This window comes from Elephas maximus, chromosome 16, assembly GCF_024166365.1.
Source record: "Elephas maximus indicus isolate mEleMax1 chromosome 16, mEleMax1 primary haplotype, whole genome shotgun sequence".
Lineage (NCBI taxonomy): Eukaryota > Metazoa > Chordata > Mammalia > Proboscidea > Elephantidae > Elephas > Elephas maximus.
The window spans coordinates 66,007,805-66,035,098 of NC_064834.1; the positions used below are offsets into that span (position 1 = coordinate 66,007,805).

The following is a 27,294-nucleotide window of genomic DNA, read 5'->3' on the forward strand; positions in this document are numbered from 1 at the left end:
CAGAGAAGATACTTTGTATGATTTCAATTTTTTTTACATTTATTGAGACTTATTTTGTGACCTAGCATATACTGTATCCTAGAGAATGACCCATGTGCACTGTAGAAGTATGTGTTTTATGCTGCTGTTGGGTGAAGTATGCTATATATTCTATATCTATATATCTGTTAAGTTTGATTGGTATGTGGTGTTGTTGAATCCTTTATTTCCTTATTGATCTTCTCTCTAGATGCTCTTTTCATTATTGAAAGTGATATACTGAAGTTTCCGACTATGACTTTAGAGCTGTCCATTTCTCCCTTCAGTTTTATCAGTGTTTGCTTCATATATTTTGGGGCTCCGATGTTAGCTGCATATGTATTTATAATTGTTATTCTTTATGATGAACTGTTATATAAGAACTTCATGTTTATATAAGGAATCATTTCTCTTTATGGCTAGGAAATATTCCATTATATGTGTATACCACATTTGTTTACCATTCATCTGTTGATGGACACTTGGGTTGTTTCCATCTTTTGGCTATTGTGAATAATGCTGCAGTGAACATTGGTGTACAGGTATCTGTTTGAGTCTTTGCTTTCAGTTCTTTTGGGAATACATCTAAAAGTGGAATTGCTGGGTTTTATGGTTTTATGGTAGTTCTGTCTTTAATATTTCGAAGACCTACCAAACTGTTTTCCACAGTGGCTGCATCACTTTACATTCTCACCAGCAATGGAGAAGGGTTCCAAGTTCTCTACCTCCTTGATAACACTTATTATTTTCTGTGTTTTTTATTTTTTTGGTAATAGTCGTTCTAGTGAATGTGAAGTGGTTTCTCATTATGGTTTTGAATGGCATTTCTCTGGGTGGTGTAAGTGGTTTGCAGTCTCCTGTTCACCTATGGTTGTCGGTTTGAGCCTACCCAGAAGCTCCACGGAATAAAGACCTGGTGAACTGCTTCTGTAAAGATTACAGCCAAGAAGCCTTGTAAGAAACGGAGCAGTTCTGCTCTGTAAGACATGGACTTGCTGTGAGTTGGAATTGACTTGAAGGCAGTGAGCTTTTGGTTTTTAAAGGCTGTAGGATCACTGTGAGTCAGAATTGGTTTTTTTTTTTCAGTGACAGTGACAGTCTTTTTCATGTGCATATTGGCCATGTAAGTGCTTTCTTTGGGGCAGCGGCTCTACTTGGAGGAGGCACCTCTTCCCCAGTTGTCTTTTGAGTGCCTTCCAATCTGAGGGTCTCATTTTCTGGCACGATATCTGACAATGTTCCACTGCTATTCATAAGATTTCACTGGCTAATTCTTTTCAGAAGTAGACTGCCAGGTCCTTCTTCCTAGTCTGTCTTAGTCTAGAAGCTCAGCTAAAACCTGTCTGCCGTGGGTGACCCTGCTGGTGTTTGAGTAGGTGGCATAGCTTCCAGCATCACAGCAACACGCAAACCCCCACAGTGTGACAAACTGACAGATGGGGGTGAGAATATTTAAAATTTTGAAGTTAATATTTTATCTAGAAACCCTGTATTAAAAAGTCATTACAAAAAGACATGTGAGCTGGCTTATAAAGGTGGCCTTTCATAAAGACTACCCCAGAGTGGATCTGTCTATTTCTTGTGGAGTGCTTATGGCAGCACTAAAACCCAGTTCTTTGATAAACAAGATTTATTGCTTCAGAGACTTTGTAATATTAAAACTATTGTGTTTTCTCAGTTTTATAATGCCTTAATCAACATTTCTATTCCAGCCAGGGTAGAGAGCAGCCCCTAGTTCATTTAATTTTAGTTCTGTGTAATGCTTGTGCTGCCTTTCCTGCATCTAGCAGTGGCTGTGTTATAAACAGCCTAGCCTGCTTACTTAATTAAAACAAACAGACCAAACCTGCTGCTGTAGAGTTGATTTCAACTCATAGCGACCCTCTAGGACGGAGTAGAACTGCCTCATAGGGTTTCCAAGGAGCGCCAGGTAGATTCGAACTGCCAGTCTTTTGGTTAGCAGCTGTAGCTCTTAACCACTGTGCTACTAGGGTTTCCGCTTATTTGATTAGGGGCTTAGGATTGGGCGTTCCAGCTAGGATGAGACATTGGCAAGGCATATGTGTATGTGGCAGGCACCTAGAAGACATATTGGCAAACCTTTCCTGTCCAGAGTCATATAGTAGATATTTAGGTATTGTGTCGGAATTCACTCGACAGCAACGGGTTTGGTTTTTTTGGTTAGGCCATATAGTCTCCGTTGTCACTACTCAGTTCTGCCCTTGTAACTGCTACGCAGCCTTAGACAATTTATAAACAAATGTGTGCGACAAAGTTACAGTAAAACTTCATTTACAGAAACAGGTGGAGGGCCAGCAGCTAGAGGAGCCCTGATCTAGATTAGGAAGTCAGTGTGGTCCTCGATTCAAGGACAAGAGTGCTACCAAATTTAAGTTTGACACTGAGAATGGATTGTCCCATAGAAACAACTTTTGAAGTAATAAGTTACGTAAGAAGCGTATTCTAGTTTTTAGATAGCTGAACTATATGCTGTCCAATTTTTGGAGATCTCCACACAGTTGGAGTATGAGGGTATCATTAGGAGCAAGAAGTGAAACAAACCAAAAACTAGTTTTTCGTGGTCAGAGAGTGGCCTTGGAGTGTAAGACTTCTGAATTTTAAAAGAACAGTTCCAGGTTATGAAGAGGTCGAAAGTGTGGAACCTTAGATAATTTATTTAAAATTTCCTTTTCTAATAAATGCATTTAAAGGTATAAATTTCCCTCTAAACACTAGCTTAATCATGCAAGTTTTGATTTGTGTTTTTGGTATTTAATTAAAAAAAATTTCTAATTTCCTTAGTGTTTTACAAGTCTGTTGCTTAATTTTCAGACATTTGGGAGTTTTTAATGTATCTTTCCACTCTGGTCACTGTGGTTGTAGTATATGGGAATGCCACCGATTGCCTGGCTTTTGGAGGCATGATTACTGAAGCAAGTTGTCATTGATTGATTAAATTGATTGAATTCAGTTCTGGTGTTACTTGTTGCTATGGCTACAGAACAAGTAGCCCTTTAAAGAGGGTGGGAATTTGTTTTTCTCATTGTTAGTCTGGCTTTTGAAAGACAGCCACCCCGCGCTTCTCAGGGATGCTGGTGCCCCTCCTCCCTAGTTCATTCTTTTTGGCTTTGATAAGGGCCGAGTCCTGTGGCGTTCCTGGAGGACACAGCCAGCTGAGGTGTTCTCTGTAGTGAATCTGTTCCAGGATGCCCGCCAGAGGTCTCTCCTCGAACTCTGCCGAAACAGATTCAGTGTTGTCACCTCATTTACAGTGGGCTATCATTTTCATAAGCGTCATGGAGCCTTCCCAGCAGGATGTTAAAACCAGCTCCAGGTGTTTTTACCGGAAAGCTAAATTCTGAATCATGGAGAGTGCCCCATACCAGTACACACCCCCTTATTTAGCCTTATATTCCGTTTTCCCTGAAACAACACGTTCGAGATTCGTTCCCAGGCATGTTCTCCCAGGTTTCTATCGGTAGGTGTAAGCCACATTCTGCAGCCTTTTTCTTAGTAATCAGGGACAGTACTTAGCCCAGTCAGGCCATGCTGAAATTTGATCCTAGTCATTGGCTAAATAAGTATCGAAAGGAGGTGGGGTCAGACTTTAAGGAGGACAGGTGTCTTCTTGTGAGGCATTCCTTTCTGGTGAGGCCTTTATGTGGTTTCCAGACAAGAGGAGATCGTTATTTTCTAGCAAGGGGTTGTGGCCCACTTTTGCAAGCCCAGAGGGTTCAAAAAGATCTGGGGTTAAAGGTTGTGAAATGCACCTCTTCTGATGGCACCCTACTAGGTATCAGGGTCCCACTTTCTTTTTGGTCCACTAACTTCAGTACAACCAGAATGCTCCTTAGAAGCAAGGATGATGAGGCTGCATCTTACATACTTTGGACATGTTGTCAGGAAGGATCAGTCCCTGGAGAGGGACATCATGCTTGGCAAAGTACAGGGTCAGCGGAAAAGAGGAGGACCCTCAATGAAGTGGATGACACAGTGGCTGCAACAGCAAGCTCAAGCATAACAACAATTGTGAGGATGGCGCAGGACCAGACAGTGTTTCGTTTTGTTCGTGCATAGGGTCGCTATGAGTCGGAACAGATTTGATGGCACGTAACAACAACGACAACAATTGTAGCGTTGGGGTCTTTCCAGGGCTGTGAGCTAAACCTTTTCTGTAATTCTGCTATTCTTACAATCTGGTCCTAGGCCTGTTTTCAGCCTGATCTGCTCCCTGGTTTTAATGTCTTTAAATGCTGTTATAGAAGCCTCGGGCTTTTATACTGAATCTATAATTGGTAACTGGCTGAATTCAGTCTATAATTTTCTTTCTTCAGCAAATCAATGATTCCCAATTCTACAGTACTTGTATTAAGCACTGCTACTATATCTCTCAAATATTAGGGATATTGCATAAGCCTATTGCATTAATCAGTACAGCCTCTTCACTGGGATCCCGTCTCAGTTCATCACAAGTGAGAATCTTAGTAATTGTGATGTTACAGCATAACAAGTGTTATTACCACCGCATCTACAACTCAGTGTGGCCCATGTTGCCCTCCGGTTGGTGACTGATCCACTTCCTGAATCCCACCCTGAAGACCCACTTCTAAAGCTGTCTTAGTTTGGTCATCCTCTCCTCCCTCACCCTGAAGCAGATGCTGAGATAAACATTAAGCACGTATCATGTATTTGCGAGAGTATGTTTGACTGAAAAATACTCCGTTGTGTGGATATAACACATTTTGTTTATCCATTTGTCAGTTGATAGATTTTTGGGTTGTTTCTCTCTTTTGGCAATTATGAATAATGCTTCTATAAAATTCGTGGTGTACAAGTTTTTTATTCTATTGTATTTTAGATGACAGTTTATAGCACAAATTAGTTTCTCATTCAAAAATTTAGACAGAAATTGTTTTGTGACATTGGTTGCAATCCCTGCAATGTTTTTCCCTATTCATCTCGCATCTCGGGTTCTCCATTTCTGTACGTCCAGTTTTCCAATCCCTTCCTGCCTTCTCGTCTTTGATTTTGGGCAGGTGTTGCCGCTTTGCTCTGTATACTTGACCGAACTAAGACGCACGTTCCTCATGTGTGTTATAGTTTGTTTTATAAGCCTGTCTAATATCTGGCTAAAAGGTGGACTTTGGGAGTGGCTTCAGTTCTGAGTTAGCAGGATGTCCTGGGGCCATGGTCTTGGGGGTTCCTCCAGTCTCTGTCAGACCAGTAAGTCTGGTCTTTGTGTGTGTGTGTGTGTGCGAATTTGAATTTTGTTCTACCTTTTTTTCCCTGCTTTGTTTGAGACCCTCTAGTGTGATCCCTGCCAGAGCTGTAGGTGGCGGTAGCTGGGTACCATCTAGTTCTTCTGGGCTTAGGCTGGTGGAGGCTGTGGTTCATATGGTCCACTAGTCCTTTGGACTGATATTTTCCATGTGTCTTTAGTTTTCTTCATTCACCTTTCTTCTGGATGGGATGGGACCCCTAGATGTATCTTAGATGGCCACTTGCAGGCTTTTAAGACCTTAGATGCTGCTCGCCAAAGTAGGATGTAGAACTTTCCTTTATGAACTATGTTATGCCAATTGACCTAAATGTCCCCGGAGACTGTGGTCCCCGCCACTCTGCCTGAATAACTCAGGCCCTCAAGGTGTTTAGATGTGTTTAGGAAGCTTCTATGACTTTGCCTTGGTCAGGTTGTAGTGACTTCCCCTATATAGTATATTGTTTTTACCTTCACCAAAGTTAACACTTGTCTACTATCTAGATAGTAGATTTTGTCTCTCTAACCCTTCCCTCTCTTGCAACCATCAGAGTTTTTTTTTTCTGTGTGTAAACCTTTTCTTGGGTTTTTATAGCATTGATCTCGTACAATATTTGTCCTTTTGTGATTGTGTTATTTCACTCAGCATAATGCCCTCTTTATCTATGTTGTGAGATATTTCATGGATTCATCCTTGTTCTTTATTGTTGTGTAGTATTCCATTGTGTGTATGTACCATAATTTGTTTATTCATTCACCTGTTGACGGGCACTTTGGTTGTTTCCACCTTTTTGCTATTGTGAATAATGCTGCAGTGAACATGGGTGTTTATATGTCTATTCATGTGATTGCTCTTATTTGTCTAGGATATATTCCTAGGAGTGGGATTGCTGGATCTTTTGATATTTCTATTTCTAGCTTTTTAAGGAGGCACCATACCGTTTTCCATAGCGGTTGCACCATTTTACATTCCCACCAGCAGCATTTAAGAGATCCAGTGTCCTGCAACCTCTCCAACATTTGTTATTTTCTGTTTTTTTTGATTTGTGCCAGTAATGTAGGTGTGAGATGGTATCTCATTTTAATTTTAATTTGCATTTCCCCAGTGGCTAATGATCCCAAGCATTTCCTCATGTGTCTGTTAAGATGCCCGAATGTCTTCTTTGGTGAAGTGTTTGTTCATATCCTTTGTCCATTTTTAAATTGGATTTTTTTTTTTTTGTTATTGAGGTTCTGAAGTATTCTGTAGAATTTTTAGAGATCAGACCCTTGTTGAGTATGTCATGCCCAATTTTTTTTTCCCAGTCTGTAGGTTCTGTTTTTACTCTTTTAGTGAAGTCTTTTGATAAACATAAACCAAAGAATGAATGAACGAACAAACAAAAAAACAAAGCCAAACCTGTTACTGAGTTGATTCCGATTCTTAGTGACCTTATTTGACAGAGTAGAACTGCCCCATAGGGTTTCAGTGGAGCAGCTAGTGGATTTGAACTGCCATCCTTATGGTTAGCAGCCAAGCTCTTAACCACCGTGCCTCCTTGATGAACTAAGTGTTTACTTTTTAGCAGCTCCTGGTTATCTAGTTTATCTTCTGGTGTTTATGCATTATTAATTATGGTTTGTGTTGTATTTATGCCATGTATTAGGGCACTTAGCATTGTCTTGATATTTTTCTTCCATTATCTTTATCATTTTAGGTTTTATATTTAGGTGTTTGATCCATTTTGAGTTTGTTTTTGTGTATGGTGTAAGATATGAGTCCTGTTTCAGTGTCTTTTTTTTTTTTTTTACAGACGGACATCCACTTTTGCAAGCATCATTTGTTAAAAAGGCTGCCTTTTCCCCATTTAATGGACTTTGGTCCCTTGTGGAAGATCAGCTGACCTTTAGGTGGATGTATTTATGTCTAGGTTTCTGTTTCTGTTCCATTGGTCTATGTGTCTGTTGTACCAGTACTGGGCCATTTTGACTACTGTGGCTGTATAGTAGGTTGGGAGATAGGTAGCATGAGGCCTTCTCCTTTGTTCTTTTTCTTCAGTAATGCTTTGCTTATCCGGGGCCTCTTTCCTTTCCATATAAAGTTGGTAATTAGTTTTTCCATCTCGTTAAAGAATGATGTTCGTATTTGGATCGGGATTGCATTATATCTGTAGATTGCTTTGGGTAGAATTGACATTTTCACAATGTTGAGTCTTCCTATTTGTGAGCATAGTATGTTTTTCCATTTATGTAGGTTTCTTTTGGTTTCTTGCAGTAGTGTTTTGTAGTTTTCTTAGTATAGGTCATTTACATCCCTGGTTAAATTTATTCCTAAGTATTTGATTTTTTTTAGGGGCTATTATAAATAGTATTGCTTTCCCGATTTCCTTTTTGTAGTTCTTTTTATTGGTATATAGGAATCCAACTGATTTTTGTATGTTAATCTTGTATTCTGCTACTTTGTTGAATCTTTCAGTTAGTTCCAATAGTTTTCTTGTGGAGTCTTATCATCTGCAAATAAGGGTATTTATACTTCTTCCTTACCAATTTAGATGCCCTATATTTCTTTTTCTTGCCTTATTGCTCTAGCTAGGACTTCTAGCACTATGTTAAATAGGAGTGGTAATAAAGGGCATCCTTGTCTTGTTCCTGTTATAAAGGGGAAAGTTTTCAGCATCTCTCCATTGAGTATGATGTTCGCCGTTGGTTTTGTATAAACACCTGTTGCCATCGAGTGGATTCTGACCCATAGTGACCCTACAGGACAGAGTTTCCTGTAGTACTCTGTCCTATAGGGTCACTATGAGTTGGAATCGACTTGACAGCAATGGGTTTTTTTTTTTGGTTTCGTAAGTATGAAGTGGTATCTCATTCTGGTTTTGCTTTGAATTTTTGTAATGACTACTGATGTTGAACACTTTTTCATGTGCATATTGGCCATTTGTATATCATTGGAGAGATTTCTATTTAGATCCTTTGTCCATTTTTTAACTGGGTTATTTGTGTTTTTATTATTGAGTTGTAAGGGTTCTTTTTTTTATTGTTTATCAGATACACCATTTGCAAATATTTCTCGCATTCTGTGGCTTTTCTTTTTACTTGCTTGATGTGCTTCCTTTGACGCACAAAAGTTTTTAATTTGGTGAAATCCAGTTTATATCTTCTTTTGTTCCTTTTGCTTTTGGTGTCATAGTTAAAAACTTTTGTGTAACTTGAGGTCATAAAGAATTTTTCCTATATTTTTTCAAAAAGTTTTACAGTTTTAGTTCCGACGTTTAAGTCTATAATCCAGTTTCAGTTACTTTTTGCAGGTGGTATGAGGTGGGAGCCCAAATTCATCTTTCGCATGAGGCTATCCAGTTGTCCCAGGATCATTTGTTGAAAAGTCTGTTCTCTCCCCGTTGGATGTCTTGGCATCCTTGTTGAAAATAAACTGACTGTACATATGGGTTTGTATCTGGATTCTCAATTCTATTTTGTTGATCCATATGTCTGTCTTTAGGCCAGTACCACACTGTTTTGATTACTTTTGCTTTGTAGTAAGTTTTTGTATTGAAGGATTTTCTTTTTTTGAAGTGCTGGATCAAGTCTTTTACCCATTGTCTCTTTCTTACTGATTCATTGGAATTTTTTATATATTCCAAATATAAACCCTTTTAAGTTAAGGTTGTGGGAAATATGATCTTGTTTGTGGTTTATCATTTTACTTTTTTTTGTGATGTCTTTGATGAACATGAATCCTTAATTTTAATATAGTCCAGCTTATCAGTCTTTACTTTTTATGTCCTGTTTTAGAAATCTTTCTCTACTCTGAGGTCATGAAGACATCATATTCCTATATTCTAGAAGATAAAAAAACAAAACTGGTCTAGTGCCATTTATTAAGGCTGTCTTTTCCTCACTGTTCTGAAGTGCTTCTTTTGTTATACATCTATATGTGTGTGTGTGTGTGTGTATATATATATGGGTGTTATGTAACTGTATTTTATTCCATTGTTCTTTTTGGTCTGTCATTGCACTAATATCACAGTATTTTAATTTCTGTAGTTTGATAAGAAAGTTTGATATCCTTTATTTCCTTTTTTTTTCAGGAGTTTATTGAGTATTCTTGGCCTTTGGTCTTTCCAATTTTAGAGTCAGCCTGACAATTTTCACAAAAAATCATTGTGATTTTGGTTGAGATTGCACTGAATCTGTAGAGCAACATGGTAGAGCAACATGAAGTGTGTAATGACTCATACAGTCTAAGCATAAGGCATAACTCTTCCTTTTTGCCTCCTTTACCTTCTCTGTATAGTGTTACGGAGCCCTGGTGGCACAGTGATTAAGAGATCAGCTGCTAACTCTATGGGGCAGTTCTGCTTTGTCTTACATGGTGGCTATGAGTCAGAATTGACATGGTGGCATTGGATTGGGTTTGGTATAGTGTTATAGTTTCTAAAGCAGAGTATTGAACATTGTTAGATTTATTCCTGTTTAATATTTTTGAAACTCTTAAGAATTTTATTTTAAACATTTCATTTTCTGTTTGTCATTAGAAGATAAAAATTCAGTTGATTTTTGTGTATAATTTTGTATCAGGCAACAGACTCTTTTGCTGGTTAAAAATTAATGAGCTTAAGTCAATGATTTTTAACTAATTTTAAACTTATAGAAAAGTTGCAAAAATACTACAGAGTACTTTATATCCTCATCCTGCTCCCTCTAATGTTAACATCATACACAACCATAGTACAGTTACCAAAAACAGAAACTTAAGATTAATATACAATATTATTCTTAACCAAACTACAGATGTTTTACAAAATTTACCACATTTTCCACTTTCTATGTGAATACATTCTTAGATTATCATTGTGAATAATCACATATTATTTCTTCCTTTTAAATCATTATATTGTTTATTTTTTTCTTTTTCTTTGCACTGGCTTGGGCCTCTAATCCCCTGTTGTGTAAATATGGTGATGGTGGGCATCCTTGTTTCATTCCCAGTCTCAAAGGGAAAGGTTCAAATAATTCACCATTAATTATTTTGTTTGCAGTTGACTTTCGTAGACACCATTTTTTTTTTCAGCTTAAGACACTCATCTTTTTGATACAGTTACAGTTTTTCTTCTTTTTTTAAACATGACTGGCTATTGAATTATTTTATTTTGTTGTTGAGAATATACACAGCAAAATGTAACACCAGTTCAACTGTTTCTACATGTACAATTCAGTGACATTGTTTACAATCTTTGAGTTATGCACCCATTCTCACCCTCCTTTTCTGAGTTGTTCCTCTGCCATTGGCCCCTAAGTTTCCTATCTAATCTTTTGAGTTGCTTTTGTCATTTTGATGCCTTATGTATAGTTCTTAAAAGAGCATAATGCTCAAGGCAGACTTTTTTTTAACTGGTTAAGCTAGACTATAATTTGGTTTTAAGAAGGCTTCAGGGGATATTTTTGGTTTATGGTTTAAAGATTATCTTAGGGCAGTAGTTTCAGGGATTCATCTAGCCTCCATGGCTTCAGAAAGTCTGGAGTCTATGAGAATTTGAAGTTCTTTTTGCATTTTCCCCCTTTTAATCAGGATTCTTCTTTAGAGTCTTTGATCAGAATGTTCAGTAATGATAGCCAGGCACCATCCAGTTCTTCTGGCCTCTTGGCAAAGGAGACAGTTATTCATGGAGGCAATTAGCTACCCATTTCATACCCTCCTCCTATTCCCGACTCTCCTTCCTCTGTTGCTTCAGGTGAGTAGAGATCAATTATCATGCCTTCAACCCCCACTTGCAAGCTTTTAAGACTCCAAAAAAAAAAAAAAAAAAAAACTAGGAGGCTTTTTTACTCAATTTATTGAGATAAATGACTTTTTGAAATTTGTTCATGTGTTAAATAAATCGTTTGATTTTCATTATCACTCAGCTTACTGAGCGTATTAAATCTCTAAGTTAGTGTCTTTTATCAGTTCTGTAAAATTCTTGGCCATTTTATGGTTAAACTTATTTCTTTCTCTTCTCTCATTCTGGGTCTCCAACTTAATATGTATTAGACCTCACTCTTTCCTCTATATAATTTTTCTTCTGCTTTCTCCTTTCTTTTGATTCTGCATGATTAAGTTTGGATATTTTCTATGAACCTGCCTTTGAAATCTCTCATCCTGTTTTCAGCTGTGTTTAATGTGTTATTAAGCCTGTCCATTGAGTTTTTAATTTTGTCTATTATAATTTTCAGCACGAGAATTTCTATTTTTAAAAAATATGCTGTGCTACTTTTTATAGTTTTCAGTGTGCTGCCAAAATTTTAAATCTTATCACTTATGTTTTTGAATTTAGTAAATGTATTTGTTTTATAGTATGCATGTGATAATCTCAGTGGTTGGACTATCTTCAGGTCTATTCCTTCTATTCTTATTTTTGTTGTCTTGTATCTTTAACTAATTATCATGTGCTAGACATTTTATTTGAAAAATTATTGGTAGAAATAACTTGATACCTAGGATAATATTATCTTTCTTCAGAGAGGGCTTTTCTGTCTTCTGCTAGGAGCCTTGACTTGCTGGCAGTCCTGTTATGTTGTTGTTGTTAGGTGCTGTCAAGTCAGTTCTTACTTATAGTGACCCTGTGTACAATAGAACGAAATAGTGTTCTGTCCTGTGCCATCCTCATGGCTGTTGCTGTGTTTGAGCCCATTGTTACAGCCGCTGTCAGCCCATGTCTTCGAAGGTCTTCCTCTTTTTCTCTGGTGTCCTTCTCTAGGGACTGGTCCCTCCTGATAACGTGTCCAAAGTATGTGAGACGAAGTCTCGCTATCCTTGCTTCTAAGGAGAATTCTGGCTCCTTAGTAGTCCTAAACCCACCCACTGCCATCGAGTCAATCCCCGACTCATCGCAATCCTATAGGACAGAGTAAAACTGCCCCATAGGGTTTTCAGGGAGTGGCTGGTGGATTTGAACTGCCAACCTTTTGGTTAGCAGCCATAGCTCTTAACCACTGTGCCAAAAGGGCTCCCCTAGCAGTCCTAGCATCACCCTAACCCAATTTGGAGACTTAGGGTTTTCTGCCATCCAGATTCATGGTTAGGTTGAAGTCCATGTAGGAGTTGATTTACTTCTGGTGCAACCTTACCCTAATAGCACTTTTGTGTCCCAAGTCAACATGTTGTCTATTTGGGCCCCTACCTTTTGTGAGCCACTGCCTCAAACATTTGTCTTCCTGCCTCCTTTAGGCTGCCAAAAGCACTCTTAGCTTTTTGACAGTCTCTTCTAAATGGATAGATCCCTGAGTGGTTTATATGGTTTGCTCCCAGCTACTACCAGAAAGGTTGGAAATCTGAACCTATCCATGGTGCCACAAAAGAAGGGCTGGTGATCTGTCTCTGTAAAGATTACAGACTGGAAAATCCTATGGAGCTCAGTTCTCCTCTGTCACATGGGGTTGCCATGAGTTGGAATCAACTCAAAGGCAACAGGTTTGGATTTTTGGTTTTTTTAAATGGGGAAAATCATTTTTGAGCAAAAACAGCCTTGACTGTTTAACATCCTTTATAAATTTGCAACTTTTGGATCTTGGCTTGGTAAATTCTTACTGTTTTGTTACTTATTAAATGCTTTTAAGATTGTAAAATCTTCCTTTAGCTTTTTTAGCTCAGTGCAAGGTTTTTCTGAATTACTGCTTCTGCTATCATTTGAAGTGGAAAATCAGGTCAAGATATTTACCCTGTTATTTAAATGGTCCTTCAGTTGTCTCATCTGTAAAATGGGGTTAATGATTACTATCTCATAGGGTTTTTGAGGTGATTAAACGATGGAATGCATTATGTGCTTACCTGACACAAAGAAAGTGCTCAATTATTGTTACATTGATTTGAGAACAAAGGAATTTGCCTGCTGGTCTTCAGAAATTTCCCCAAGGATAAATTACCCCCTTTATTATCCAAAGCAATTTTCAAGGATTATGAAAGGCTTACAAATACATTCATATTGACTGACTTTTCTGTCACACCTGATTTAGGTAAAAGAAACATTTTTTCCCCTAAAATTTTTTTGTAAGACTCTGTACTATAAGGAAAACTTAATTTTATCTAAAATTAGATAATTACTCTCATAGGTGTATGTATGTATTTGTGTGTATGTATATGTGTATGTGTGTAGGAATATGTGAATATGTAAAGACTGATAAGCCCTGGTGTAGATATATATGTGTGTATGTGTGCATGTGTGTGCATGTGCACATACAAATATATAAAAGTTAAGTGAGAAGATATTTTAATTCTTTAAAATATGGTCTTTTGTTGATAAAATAATTGGGCTGGAGTTAAGGAGAACAAAATGAAGAAAATTGGAATCTTTTGTTCCAAATATTTTTAAGTTCTGAAAATCTGAGGAAGTTTTTCTAATTATATTTTTTAAAATGTTTAAAATAGAAGATAATTGTACTTAGACAAGAGAAAATAATAATACAAACAGGTAGGAGGCCTTTGTAAAGTCTGATGACAGCTACCTTAGCAATCTTCATGGGTAAAAAGTAAATATAAGTAATAATGTAATTCCCCAAAGTGGGACTCACATGTAGTATTTCTCCACTCCATAGATGTGCATCTTTCAGAGTACATTTGATTTTTCTTCTTTAGCCTCAACCTAATTTTTGTGCAAAAAAGTTTATCTTAACATACCTTGCATCAACATGGAACGCAGCAGTACCACATTTAATCTTTCAGTGTCTTTTTCCTCTAGGTAAATAGACATATTCATGGTATGTCAAGGCTTAATGAAATAAAATAAGTTTCTTTTGAGATTTAGAGAGAAAAATAGTAATTTGAAAATGTTCTTCATTTGTGAAGAAATCTTCCTTTTTGGTAATAGCTACGTCCCATTCTTTTGGTTTAATGTCTTAATTTTTTTTTATGCTGCTCTGTGTCTTAAAATTAAGGTAATTAGTTTCATGATTTTGTTTTTCTTTTAGGTTAACAGAACCTTCTGGATATTTAACAGATGGTCCAATTAACTATAAGTATAAAACTAAATGTACATGGCTAATTGAAGGCTAGTAAGTATACATTTTGTGTTGGATTAATTTATTTTATTCTGGAATAATAAGGTGATCATATCTGTGTTAAAGCATTAAAGTGTAATGACTTTATATAGTTTACTTAATTGCTTGTTATTGAAACAATTTTTCATGAGATTTACAATTTTTAGACATCATGTTTATAAATTATAGCACCCTTTCACCTGTGATAATGGTTTAGTTTATATATTTTATTTTTGAGTTATGTTACTGTGGTGCTCTAAATTGAGTAAGCATTTTTTGACTGGTTTTAAACATCTGGTACAATTTGAAGATTCCATGAAAGTCTAAAAATAAAGTCCCATGCTGAGCTATGCCATTGGTGTTGAAAAAGAACATTTTATAGAAGAGAGAGTTAATTATCCAGTTAGAGGTATTTTTCAGTGGTTTAGGGCTTAAAACTGAATGTATCTATTTAAATATATTGTGAAAAAAATCATAAATTAATTGATATTTATTCTTTTTGATCCATTTTATGATGTTTGGAAAACTGTTCTTTTTTTCTTACTATAAAACAATTTTTAAAAACTTAGAAACTATTCTCTGCCATGTACCTGTGGTCAATTTATTTTTTAATAGTATATCACATTAAGACCTTTTGTTTAAAACTTGAGGACTTCAGTAGTGCCTTTAGTTACAGATTCTGTAAAAAACAGAATAATTTTTTTTGAGTTAGCCTTGATTTTTAAAAATCGACTTTATTCGAGTATAATTTGCATGCAATAAAATATACTCATTTTACCTAAAATGAACACAACTTATGTAACCTCCACCTGAATCAAGATCTAGAACATTTCATATTAATTAATTTTTAGAAAATGATGATGTATACTTGTGGCCTTAATAGATTTTGAAGTTGTATGTCAGTTTTACAAATTAAATATGACTGCTTATCAATCTTTTGTACTGGTGATTTAAGGATTTATAGCAAAATTACCTGTAGATAGGTTTTTAATAAAATACTGTCTAAAATTTCTTCAGATTGTGCTTTGTGTATTATACATTTTTAACTACTTTGATATTCTTACAGTCCAAATGCAGTATTAAGACTAAGATTCAATCATTTTGCTACAGAATGTAGCTGGGATCATATGTATGTTTATGATGGAGATTCAATATATGCACCTTTAATAGCTGTACTTAGGTGAGTAATGATGTTGAGCATCTTTTTAAGTGCTTGATGGCCATTTGTAGATCTTCTTTGGAGAAAAGTCTATTCAAGTCCTTTGCCCATTTTAAAAAATTTTTAAATTTTGTATATGCGCTGCTGAAGCGAGAACCCTTTGCCCATTTTTAAAGTGTATTGTTTGTCTTTTTTGTTGTTGAGTTGTAAGAGTTCTTTATGTATTCAGGATAACCAAAACCAAACCCATTGCTGTTGAGTTGATTCCAACTCACAGCGACCCTATAGACAGAGTAGAACTGCCCCACAGGAGTCCCAAGACTGTAATCTTCATGGAAGCAAACTACCACATTTTTCTCCAGTGGAGCAGCTGGTGGGTTCCAACCACTGACCTTTTGATTAGCAGCTAAGTGCTTAACCATTGCGCTACCAGGGCTCTTTCATACTTAGGATGCAAGACCCTTATCAGATATCAGATTCTTTGCTGTTTGTCTTGTTTATTTTTCATGTAGTCTTGTTTCAGTGTTATTTTTTTACTGAATGGTGGACATTGTGTTTGCAAAATCATATGTGGTAATAATTTGTGACCTAGAAAGATGTTATATTCCTCCAGAGAGTACCTAGGGACACTAGCAATCCATAGTCAACTCATTCCAAATTCAGGTATTGTGATTCACACCTGAGCTGCAGTACATTCTCCCTAAAGGCCTGTCTGTCTTTTACTAGTTCATTTTATGCTTGGTAGTTCAGGTCTCAGTTCAAAGTGAGGGCTCTGTGCTCTGCTTTTTATTTCTCTAGCTCTGATGATACCAAGTTGAGGGTGTTCCTCTTTTACACTCTCTACTTTACCAAGCGTAATGTCCTTCTCCAGGGACTGGCCCCTCCTGATAACATATCCAAAAGTATGTGAGACAAAGTCTTGCCATATTTGCTTCTAAGGAGCATTCTGGCTGTACTTTTTCCAAGACAGATTTGTTCTTCTGGCAGTCCGTGATATATTCAGTATTCTTCGACAACGCCATAATTCAAAGGTATCGGTTCAAATGCATAAAGCACGTGGGCTTGCGTGAGCAGTATTCTGTTTTGGGATAGTTATACATTAATATAATTTATATAAAAAAAAATTTTTTTATATAGCTAAGCAAAATTTTAAAGAAACATAGAAATTATATATTTTAAAATTACCTAAAAAACCTGGATTAATGTATCAGAAATACATAACTTTAACTAGAGTGCCTTGTAATCACTTAGGTGGTGTGGTGCAAACCTTTTAGCTTCATCAGAATTTACAACCAGTGAGAAAGTATAAGGCTCAAGGGCCGCTTGTTGGAGTTAAGTAAAAGTCTTCCTTGTAGTATTGTGACAGGATGGGTAGCAGGACAAGAGAGAAATGTCACATCATAGTCCAGATGGTGAGAAGGAAAAAAACGGGAGGGGGAGGTCTGAGAGTGGATGTTGGTGTATAGCAGCTGTAGCAGAGCTGATTGGGTGAGAAATGGATGGGAACTCATTGTAGATTTATTTTCCTTCCAGTTGCCCATTGTAATGTAGGTGCTCAGTGATTCTGACAAGAATATCTTTGAGTAAACTTTATGTAATTAACAGTCATGTGCATACTAATATACACAATGGTCAATTGTGCTTTCTTTTAGTGGCTTGATAGTCCCAGAAGTGAGGGGCAATGAGACTGTGCCTGAAGTTGTTACAACGTCCGGCTATGCGCTGCTACATTTTTTCAGTGATGCTGCGTATAATCTAACTGGTTTCAACATTTTTTATTCGTAAGTATTTTTAAAAAATGATCTCGTAATCATTTTCTTAATTTGATTTAAAACAGTTTGTTTTTACAGATATCTTACATACCAGGAGCTGGCTAGTGTATTAAATTTCAAATTATGCAGGATCCCTTCCTCACTGACATAAGATGCAACAAAATTAGGATAATTTCTAAGTTCTCAGGACATTATGATAGCAAGTTAAGTTTGGCTGAAAATTAATCACAAAATTTAAAATAGTTTATTGGCAAAAAACAAACACCAGTTGCTGTCGCGTTTATTCCGACCCATAGCGACCACGTAGCAAAAAGTAGAACTGCCCCATAGGGTTTCCAGGGAGCAGCTGGTAGATTCAAACTGCCAACCTTTGGTTAGCAGCCGTATTGCTTAACCACTGCGCCACCAGGTCTCCAGTTTGTTGGCAAAGCATTAAGCAAACAAATACAAACTGATGTAACTGAATTGCTATCAACAGATGGAATTAACAGGCAGCCCTGACCTGACTTCTGTGTTCCAAGGTCTTTTACTCCTAATATGCAGAGGGGGATGGGAGCTAAGGTTTAGTAGTCCTTCTGTGCCACCGGGACTGTATTGAGTGCTTTGTAGACATTATCTCATCATTCTATACATGAAGAAATTGAGGCTTAAAAGATAAGGTAGGTGGCTCTGCAGTGTCTCCTTAAAATAGGAAAAATAATACTGAGAATTCTGTTACGTCTGACGCTTTACCTCAGTTTTTCTGTCTAGAAATACAAAGGTGAAATGAGGTAGTCAGAGGTGCTTTCACATTCTTTCCCAGGAATGCCCACACGAGCTGTATAAATTAGTTTTTTCCTTATCACCAGGAATATAGAAATTGATAACCACAGAATTTTTCACCAGAAATAAAATATTCTGAATATTCTGTTATCAGAAATTATAGAATTTATCTCAAGTAGGTACCCAAGGAATAATAAATATATAGTAGAATACGTTCATTTAAAGGATCTTAAAATAGAATTTGATAAATATTCATTGTCTTCCGTAAGAGTGTGTAGGTGATAGTACGCTATTTAAGTATAGTGAAACCTGTGAGAGCTGAAACTTGATGGAACTGCCATCGAGCTTTTCTGGGTCATTCTAGTTTTCTGCCTTTGACAGTGTGCTTTCTATCATTCTTTATTAAGAATCCTACCTCATAAATACTCAGTGATTTTTCCTTCTCTGACAGGTTTCTGCCTTACACATGTTTTGGCTTTTGCAGGTTTTACTGTATTATATAACTAGGTTGTATCTTGGCTTCTCGTACATCTTCAGGTATTCATGAATTTAATCTTCTTTCTGTAAAATATATATTCGAAACACTTGAGCACTGAAGTCTTTACAAAATGTTGTCCTTGAAACCCTGTAGATTCTGCAGTTATTAAGTGTGTAGTCCTTGTAAGTTTGGAGTCGTGGTAGTGAAGTCATCTCATTGGTTGAATGACGATGAATGCAAATAAATACCAACTGAATTGTATTAAGGGGCAAAAGGGTACAGAATAAAGAAGTGAAGCCACATTGTTCAGTTGTGTTAAATGAAGCATATAAGACACAACATAAAACTTACAAAATGTCAAATGAAAATCTTTTTCAATTATCTTGAATATGAATATATGTGAATTATATTTTACAGAATCAATTCTTGTCCTAACAATTGCTCTGGTCATGGGAAGTGTACAACTAGTATCTCTGTTCCAAGTCAAGTATATTGTGAATGCGATAAATACTGGAAGGGTGAAGCTTGTGATATTCCTTACTGTAAAGCCAATTGCGGCAGTCCGGATCATGGTTACTGTGACCTAACGGGAGAAAAATTGTGTGTCTGCAACGACAGTTGGCAAGGTAAGCACATCTGGTGTGATGGTCTTTGAAACTTTGGTTCATGTATCTAGTAGTTTAATAGAAAACTCTGCACTTACTCGTTTACTGTAATCTGTGCACCCAAATCTCATTTTTCAAAAGAACATTCAGTTTAACAACCACCTTCTTAATAATCTGCTTTATTTCCTCACACGTAGAATTGGTAAGGATTTTACCTATAAGCTGTCTTGAGGATCAGCTGAAGTTATATATGCAGGCTCTTTGTAGGTGTGGAAACCTGGTGGCATAGTGCTTAAGTGCTATGGCTGCCAAACAAAAGGTCGGCAGTTCGAATCCGCCACATGCTCCTTGGAAACTCTACGGGGCGGTTCTACTCTGTCCTCTAGGGTTGCTATGAGTCAGAATCGACTTGATGGCAGAGGGTTTGGTTTTTTTGGTTTTGTAGGTGTGTAATTATGATCTGTAATTTTTGTTGAATCTCTAATGATTTGATGACTTGACTGAATTTAACATATGGTGCATTCAAGTTTTATTGATAATAGATAACAAAGAGTATATTACAAAAATAAATGCATTACGTTGTGACTGTAGTGTTTTAAGCTTATTTCTTGCAGAAGACTGACCTCTTGTGGCTATTTTAAAAGAATAAAAGAATTAAAAAGAATAGACTAAAAAAGTATTTAGAAGCTAGAGTAGTCTGCTGGGAAAGACTTTCAAAACAATTTTTATAAATATCTGTCATCAAATATTAATTTTAGAGTGTACTAAAGAGTTTGGCTTACTTGGGTATCCAGATATAATATAAATTCTGTCATTGTGGAGTTAAGAGATAGGTCTAGCTATCTTTTCAGTTACCCACTCACTTAGTCGTTTATTAATTCAAGTATTTATTGAGAGCTTAATTTGTGCTAGTTACAAATATTGATAGCTTACTTTGTGCCAATTTATTAATCCCGTTGATACAGACGTTGACTCAAGAAATACATAATCCAAAGGTTCATGATCGCATGTTATTACATGGTGTAGCAACAATAGTAATAGTTTCTCTCAGGCTTGTTCTAAGTGAAAAATTGCGAAGAATGTGCTCCTCATACAGTTGTACTTACTGTTTTTCAGACGATGTTTTCTTTTTGGTGTTACTGAGTATACAAAGTACTTACTGAGGGCAATTTTTTAGGCTTTGTATGAATTATGAGACCCTTGCCTATCTTAAACCCATGTTATCTCATACAAAAATATGCTAACTGCAAAAAAAAAAAATCAGTGATTTATTACTGAATTTGATTACCTATTATAGTTATGAGAGATACAAATTTTTCAATGCTTTTTAGTTATATGGTCATGTATTTTGTTAAATGGCTATTTTAATAATTTGTTACTTTTTTTCCTCCCAAAAGTACCTTGAAAGTATAATTAAAAAAAAATTTTAGTCTTGAAACTAAAATAACATCCTTTTCTATGGAGAGAAAAGTATATCAAGAATATGTTTGAATTGAGGCCTGAGAAATGGAAGGTAGAGCTTTTACATGTTATTTCAAAGATGCATATAATAACAGTGTTTTTTCAAACTGGTCTTAAACTGTTTTAGTTTGCATCTTATTTCAGCAGTCTTGAAAGCAAAAGAAGAATTTGTAAACTATGTCTGTCCCTTTTCTGTTCTTTATTTCCTCTTATTCATCTTTTTTGAGCTACTTTATTTTTTGAGGGTCTTATAATAGAGATCGGGTCTAAACTGTTTTGTTTTTCTGGCCTTTGTTCGTTGATCTTTTCACATTCTATTATCCTTGTCAGTGGTGCCCCCAATAATAAATGTTCCCGAATCCAATATGTCTATAAGCAAATAAAAATGTGTGGTATGTTCACTTTTAAAACAAAGCACTAATATGAATAGTCTAAAATATAGAGGTATTTTATTAAAATGAAAATGATGCGAAAGTGCTTTATAAATTTTAAGATATTATACAGAAATCAGATGAGTTTTCATACCATATTGATTTTTACTAATACAGGACAGGGTCTCTGAATTGGTGTGAATGTTTTGGGGGTAGAGGGCTTGGTAAAAGAGGTAGTGTGCTTCATTTAGGATCAATGATATGCACGTTGGTTACTTTGAGCCTCAAACCCGATCCTGATTCTGGATATAAGGTAGCACAGCTACAGGTAGGTAGGCTTATAACCAGGGTCATTAGTAGGGAAATAATTTCTTCTTTTTTTTTCAGATATGTGTGATGGGGAGGAATTAATGAAGCAAGAGGAGAGATAGCTTTGCTTCTAGAACATCTGGGAGATGATCAAAGAACTAGAGATACAGTATTTGAAAATTAGGGCTGAAGAGGCAATCTTTAAGAGATTCAAAATTTGACAGTTTTATATAATGTGTTATTTTGGTACTGGATTCTTTAGGTTAAAATAACAGATTGTTGTTACCTCCATTATATTTGATCGTTTTGTTGGTTGACTTACTCTGTTTGGCTCCATGCTGGTATATTTATGTATATAAAAAAGTGAGGGGGCAGGGCCAAGATGGCGGACTAGGTGGACGCTACCGTGGATCCGTCTTGCAACAAAGACTTGGAAAAACAAGTGAATCGATCACATACATAACAATCTACGAACTCTGAACAACAAACACAGATTTAGAGACGGAGAACGAACAAATACGGGGAGACAGCGATTGTTTTCAGAGCCAGGAGCCAGCGTACCAGTCAGCAGATTTTCTGGAAAAACTAGTTTCCCAGTGATGGCTCGGAGACAGCAGTCCATATCAAACCACATAAAGAAGCAGACCATGACAGCTTCTCCAACCCCCCAAACAAAAGAATCAAAATCTTTCCCAAATGAAGATACAATCCTGGAATTATCAGATACAGAATATAAAAAACTAATTTACAGAATGCTTAAAGACATCACAAATGAAATTAGGCTAACTGCAGAAAAAGCCAAGGAACACACTGATAAAACTGTTGAAGAACTCGAGAAGATTATTCAAGAACATAGTGGAAAAATTAATAAGTTGCAAGAATCCATAGAGAGACAGCATGTAGAAATGCAAAAGATTAACAATAAAATTACAGAATTAGACAACGCAATAGGAAGTCAGAGGAGCAGACTTGAGCAATTAGAATGTAGACTGGGACATCTGGAGGACCAGGGAATCAACACCAACATAGCTGAAAAAAAAATCAGATAAAAGAATTAAAAAAAATGAAGAAACCGTAAGAATCATGTGGGACTCTATCAAGAAGGATAACTTGCGAGTGATTGGAGTCCCAGAACAGGGAGGGGGGACAGAAAACACAGAGAAAATAGTTGAAGAACTCCTGACACAAAATTTCCCTGACATCATGAAAGACGAAAGGATATCTATCCAAGATGCTCATCGAACCCCATTTAAGACTGATCCAAAAAGAAAAACACCAAGACATATTATCATCAAACTTGCCAAAACCAAAGATAAACAGAAAATTTTAAAAGCAGCCAGGGAGAAAAGAAAGGTCTACTTCAAGGGAGAATCAATAAGAATAAGTTCAGACTACTCAGCAGAAACCATGCAGGCAAGAAGGGAATGGGACGACGTATACAGAGCACTGAAGGAGAAAAACTGCCAACCAAGGATCATATATCCAGCAAAACTCTCTCTGAAATATGAAGGAGAAATTAAGATATTTACAGATAAACACAAGTTTAGAGAATTTGCAAAAACCAAATCAAGGCTACAATAAATGCTAAAGGAGATTGTTTGGTCAGATGACCAATAATTTTAGGTACCAGCACAATACAAGGTCACAAAACAGAACGTCCTGATATCAACTCAAATAGGGAAAGCACAAAAACAAACAAATTAAGATTAATTCTAAAAATAAATAAATAAATAAAATAATACACATAAGAGGGAATCATGGAAATCAATATGCAAAAGATCACAATAATCAAAAAGAGGGACTAAATATAGGAGGCATTGAACTGCCATATGGAGAGTGATACAAGGCGATATAGAACGATACAAGTTAAGTTTTTACTTAGAAAAATAGGGGTAAATAATAAGGTAACCACAAAAAGGAATATCAACTCCATAACTCAAGAAAAAAGCTAAGAAAAACGTAACGACTCAACTAACATAAAGTTAAACATTATGAAAATGAGGATCTCACAATCTACTAAGAAAAACGTCTCAGCACAAAAAAGTATGTGGAAAAATGAAATGGCCAACAACACACATGAAAAGGCATCAAAATGACAGCGCTAAACACTTATTTATCTATAATTACGCTGAATGTAAATGGACTAAATGCACCAATAAAGAGACAGAGAGTCACGGACTGGATAAAGAAACACGATCCATCTATATGCTGCCTACAAGAGACACACCTTAGACTTAGAGACACAAACAAACTAAAACTCAAAGGATGGAAAAAAATATATCAAGCAAACAATAAGCAAAAAAGAAGAGGAGTAGCAATATTAATTTCTGACAAAATAGACTTTAGACTTAAATCCACCACAAAGGATAAAGAAGGACACTATATAATGATAAAAGGGACAATTGATCAGGAAGACATAACTATATTAAATATTTATGCACCCAATGACAGGGCTGCAAGATACATAAATCAAATTTCAACAGAATTGAAAAGTGAGGTAGACACCTCCACATTTATAGTAGGAGACTTCAACACACCACTTTCGGAGAAGGACAGGACATCCAGTAAGAAGCTCAATAGAGACACGGAAGACCTACTTAAAACAATCAACCAACTTGACCTCATTGACTTCTACAGAACTCTCCACCCAACTGCTGCAAAGTATACTTTTTTTTCTAGTGCACATGGAACATTCTCTAGAATAGACCACATATTAGGTCATAAGACAAATCTTTGCAGAGTCCAAAACATCGAAATATTACAAAGTATCTTCTCAGACCACAAGGCAATGAAACTAGAAATCAATAACAGAAAAACTAGGGAAAAGAAATCAAATACTTGGAAACTGAACAATACCCTCCTGAAAAAAGACTGGGTTATAGAAGACATCAAGGAGGGAATAAGGAAATTCACAGAATGCAACGAGAATGAAAATACTTCCTAACAAAACCTCTGGGACACAGCAAAAGCAGTGCTCAGAGGCCAACTTATATCGATAAATGCACACATACAAAAAGAAGAAAGAGCCAAAATCAGAGAACTGTCCCGACAACTTGAACAAATAGAAAGTGAGCAACAAAAGAACCCATCAGGCACCAGAAGAAAACAAATAATAAAAATTAGAGCTGAACGAAATGAATCAGAGAACAGAAAAACAATTGAAAGAATTAACAAAGCCAAAAGCTGGTTCTTTGAAAAAATTAACAAAATTGATAAACCATTGGCTAGACTGACTAAAGAAATACAGGAAAGGAAACAAATAACCCGAATAAGAAACGAGAAGGACCACATCACAACAGAGCCAAATGAAATTAAAAGAATCATTTCAGATTACTACGAAAAATTGTACTCTAACAAATTTGCAAACCTAGAAGAAATGGATAAATTCTTGGAAAAACACTACCTGCCTAAACTAACACATTCAGAAGTAGAACAACTAAATAGACCCATAACAAAAAAAGAGATTGAAACGGTAATCAAAAAACTTCCAACAAAAAAAGTCCTTGCCCGGATGGCTTCACTGCAGAGTTCTACCAAACCTTCAGAGAAGACTTAACACCACTACTACTGAAGGTATTTCAAAGCATAGAAAAAGACGGAATACTACCCAACTCATTCTATGAAGCTACCATCTCCCTGATACCAAAACCAGGTAAAGACATTACAAAAAAAGAAAATTACAGACCTATATATATCCCTCATGAACATAGATGCAAAAATCCTCAACAAAATTCTAGCCAACAGAATCCAACAACACATCAAAAAAATAATTCACCCTGATCAAGTGGGATTTATACCAGGTATGCAAGGCTGGTTTAATATCAGAAAAACCATTAATGTAATCCATCACATAAATAAAACAAAAGATAAAAACCACATGATCTTATCAATAGATGCAGAAAAGGCATTTGACAAAATTCAACACCCATTTATGATAAAAACTCTTACCAAAATAGGAATTGAAGGAAAATTCCTCAACATAATAAAGGGCATCTATGCAAAGCCAACAGCCAATATCACTCTAAATGGAGAGAACCTGAAAGCATTTCCCTTGAGAATGGGAACCAGACAAGGATGCCCTTTATCACTGCTCTTATTCAACATCGTGTTGGAAGTCTTAGCCAGGGCAATTAGGCTAGACAAAGAAATAAAGGGTATCCGGATTGGCAAGGAGGAAGTAAAGCTATCACTATTTGCAGATGACATGATCTTATACACAGAAAACCCTAAGGAATCCTCCAGAAAACTACTGAAACTAATAGAAGACTTTGGCAGAGTCTCAGGTTATAAAATAAACATACAAAAATCACTTGGATTCCTCTACATCAACAAAAAGAACATCGAAGAGGAAATAACCAAATCAATACCATTCACAGTAGCCCCCAAGAAGATAAAATACTTAGGAATAAATCTTACCAAGGATGTAAAAGACCTATACAAAGAAAACTACAAAGGTCTACTACAAGAAATTCAAAAGGACATACTTAAGTGGAAAAACATACCCTGCTCATGGATAGGAAGACTTAACATAGTAAAAATGTCTATTCTACCAAAAGCCATCTATACATACAATGCACTTCTGATCCAAATTCCAATGTCATATTTCAAGGGGATAGAGAAACAAATCACCAACTTCATATGGAAGGGAAAGAACCCCCGGATAAGCAAAGCATTACTGAAAAAGAAGAAGAAAGTGGGAGGCCTTAGTCTACCTGATTTCAGAACCTGTTATACAGCTACAGTAGTCAGAACAGCCTGGTACTGGTACAACAACAGGCACATAGACCAATGGAACAGAATTGAGAATCCAGATATAAGTCCATCCATGTATGAGCAGCTGATATTCGACAAAGGCCCAGTGTCAGTTAATTGGGGAAAAGATAGTCTTTTTAACAAATGGTGCTGGCATAACTGGATATCCATTTGCAAAAAAATGAAACAGGACCCATACCTCACACCATGCACAAAATCTAACTCCAAGTGGATCGAAGACCTAAACATAAAGACTAAAACGATAAAGATCATGGAAGAAAAAATTGGGACAACCCTAGGAACCCTAATACAAGGTATAAACAGAATACAAAACATTACCAAAAATGATGAAGAGAAACCCGATAACTGGGAGCTCCTAAAAATCAAACACCTATGCTCATCTAAAGACTTCTCCAAAAGAGTAAAAAACCACCTACAGATTGGGAAAGAATTTTCAGCTATGACATCTCCGACCAGCGCCTGATCTCTAAAATCTACATGATTCTGTCAAAACTCAACCACAAAAAGACAAACAACCCAATCAAGAAGTGGGCAAAGGATATGAACACACATTTCACTAAAGAAGATATTCAGGCAGCCTACAGATACATGAGAAAATGCTCTCGATCATTAGCCATTAGAGAAATGCAAATTAAAAGTACGATGAGATTCCATCTCACACCAGCAAGGCAGGCATTAATCCAAAAAACACAAAATAATAAATGTTGGAGAGGCTGCGGAGAGATTGGAACTCTTACATATACACTGCTGGTGGGAATGTAAAATGGTACAACCACTTTGAAAATCTATCTGGCGTTATCTTAAACAGTTAGAAATAGAACTACCATACAACCCAGAAATCCCACTCCTGGGAATATACCCTAGAGATACAAGAGCCTTTATACAAACAGATATATGCACACCCATATTTATTGCAGCTCTGTTTACAATAGCAAAAAGTTGGAAGCAACCAAGGTGTCCATCAGCAGATGAATGGGTAAATAAATTGTGGTATATTCACACAATGGAATACTACGCATTGATAAAGAACAGTGACGAATCTCTCAAACATTTTATAACATGGAGGAACCTGGAAGGCATTATGCTGAGCGAAATTAGTCAGAGGCAAAAGGACAAATATTGTATAAGACCACTATTATAAGATCTTGAGAAATAGTAAACCTGAGAAGAACACATACTTTTGTGGTTACGAGGGGGGGGGGGAGGGAGGGTGGGAGAGGGTTTTTTTATTGATTAATCAGTAGATAAGAACGGCTTTAGGTGAAGGGAAAGACAACACTCAATACATGGAAGGTCAGCTCAATTGGACTGGACCAAAAGCAAAGAGGTTTCCGG

The 27,294-nt window shown here is 36.4% G+C and overlaps 1 protein-coding gene across 8 annotated transcripts in view; it reads left to right on the forward strand.

The window, feature by feature from the left end:
- Positions 1 to 27,294, forward strand: part of ATRNL1 (attractin like 1) — a 685,371-nt gene that overhangs the window by 15,472 nt on the left and 642,605 nt on the right. For 6 of the 8 annotated variants that reach the window (XR_007513388.1, XR_007513389.1, XM_049854677.1 and 3 more), the window contains exons 2-5: positions 14,201 to 14,284; positions 15,336 to 15,449; positions 17,081 to 17,209; positions 18,858 to 19,066. Coding sequence is in view for 6 of the 8 variants with exons in the window: in XM_049854677.1 (XP_049710634.1) it covers positions 14,201 to 14,284; positions 15,336 to 15,449; positions 17,081 to 17,209; positions 18,858 to 19,066 (536 nt within the window). In the remaining 2 variants the exon portion in view is untranslated. Of the gene's footprint in view, positions 1 to 14,200; positions 14,285 to 15,335; positions 15,450 to 17,080; positions 17,210 to 18,857; positions 19,067 to 27,294 lie in introns of those variants that run through there. The other 2 variants (XM_049854681.1, XM_049854678.1) reach the window with 2 other exon arrangements.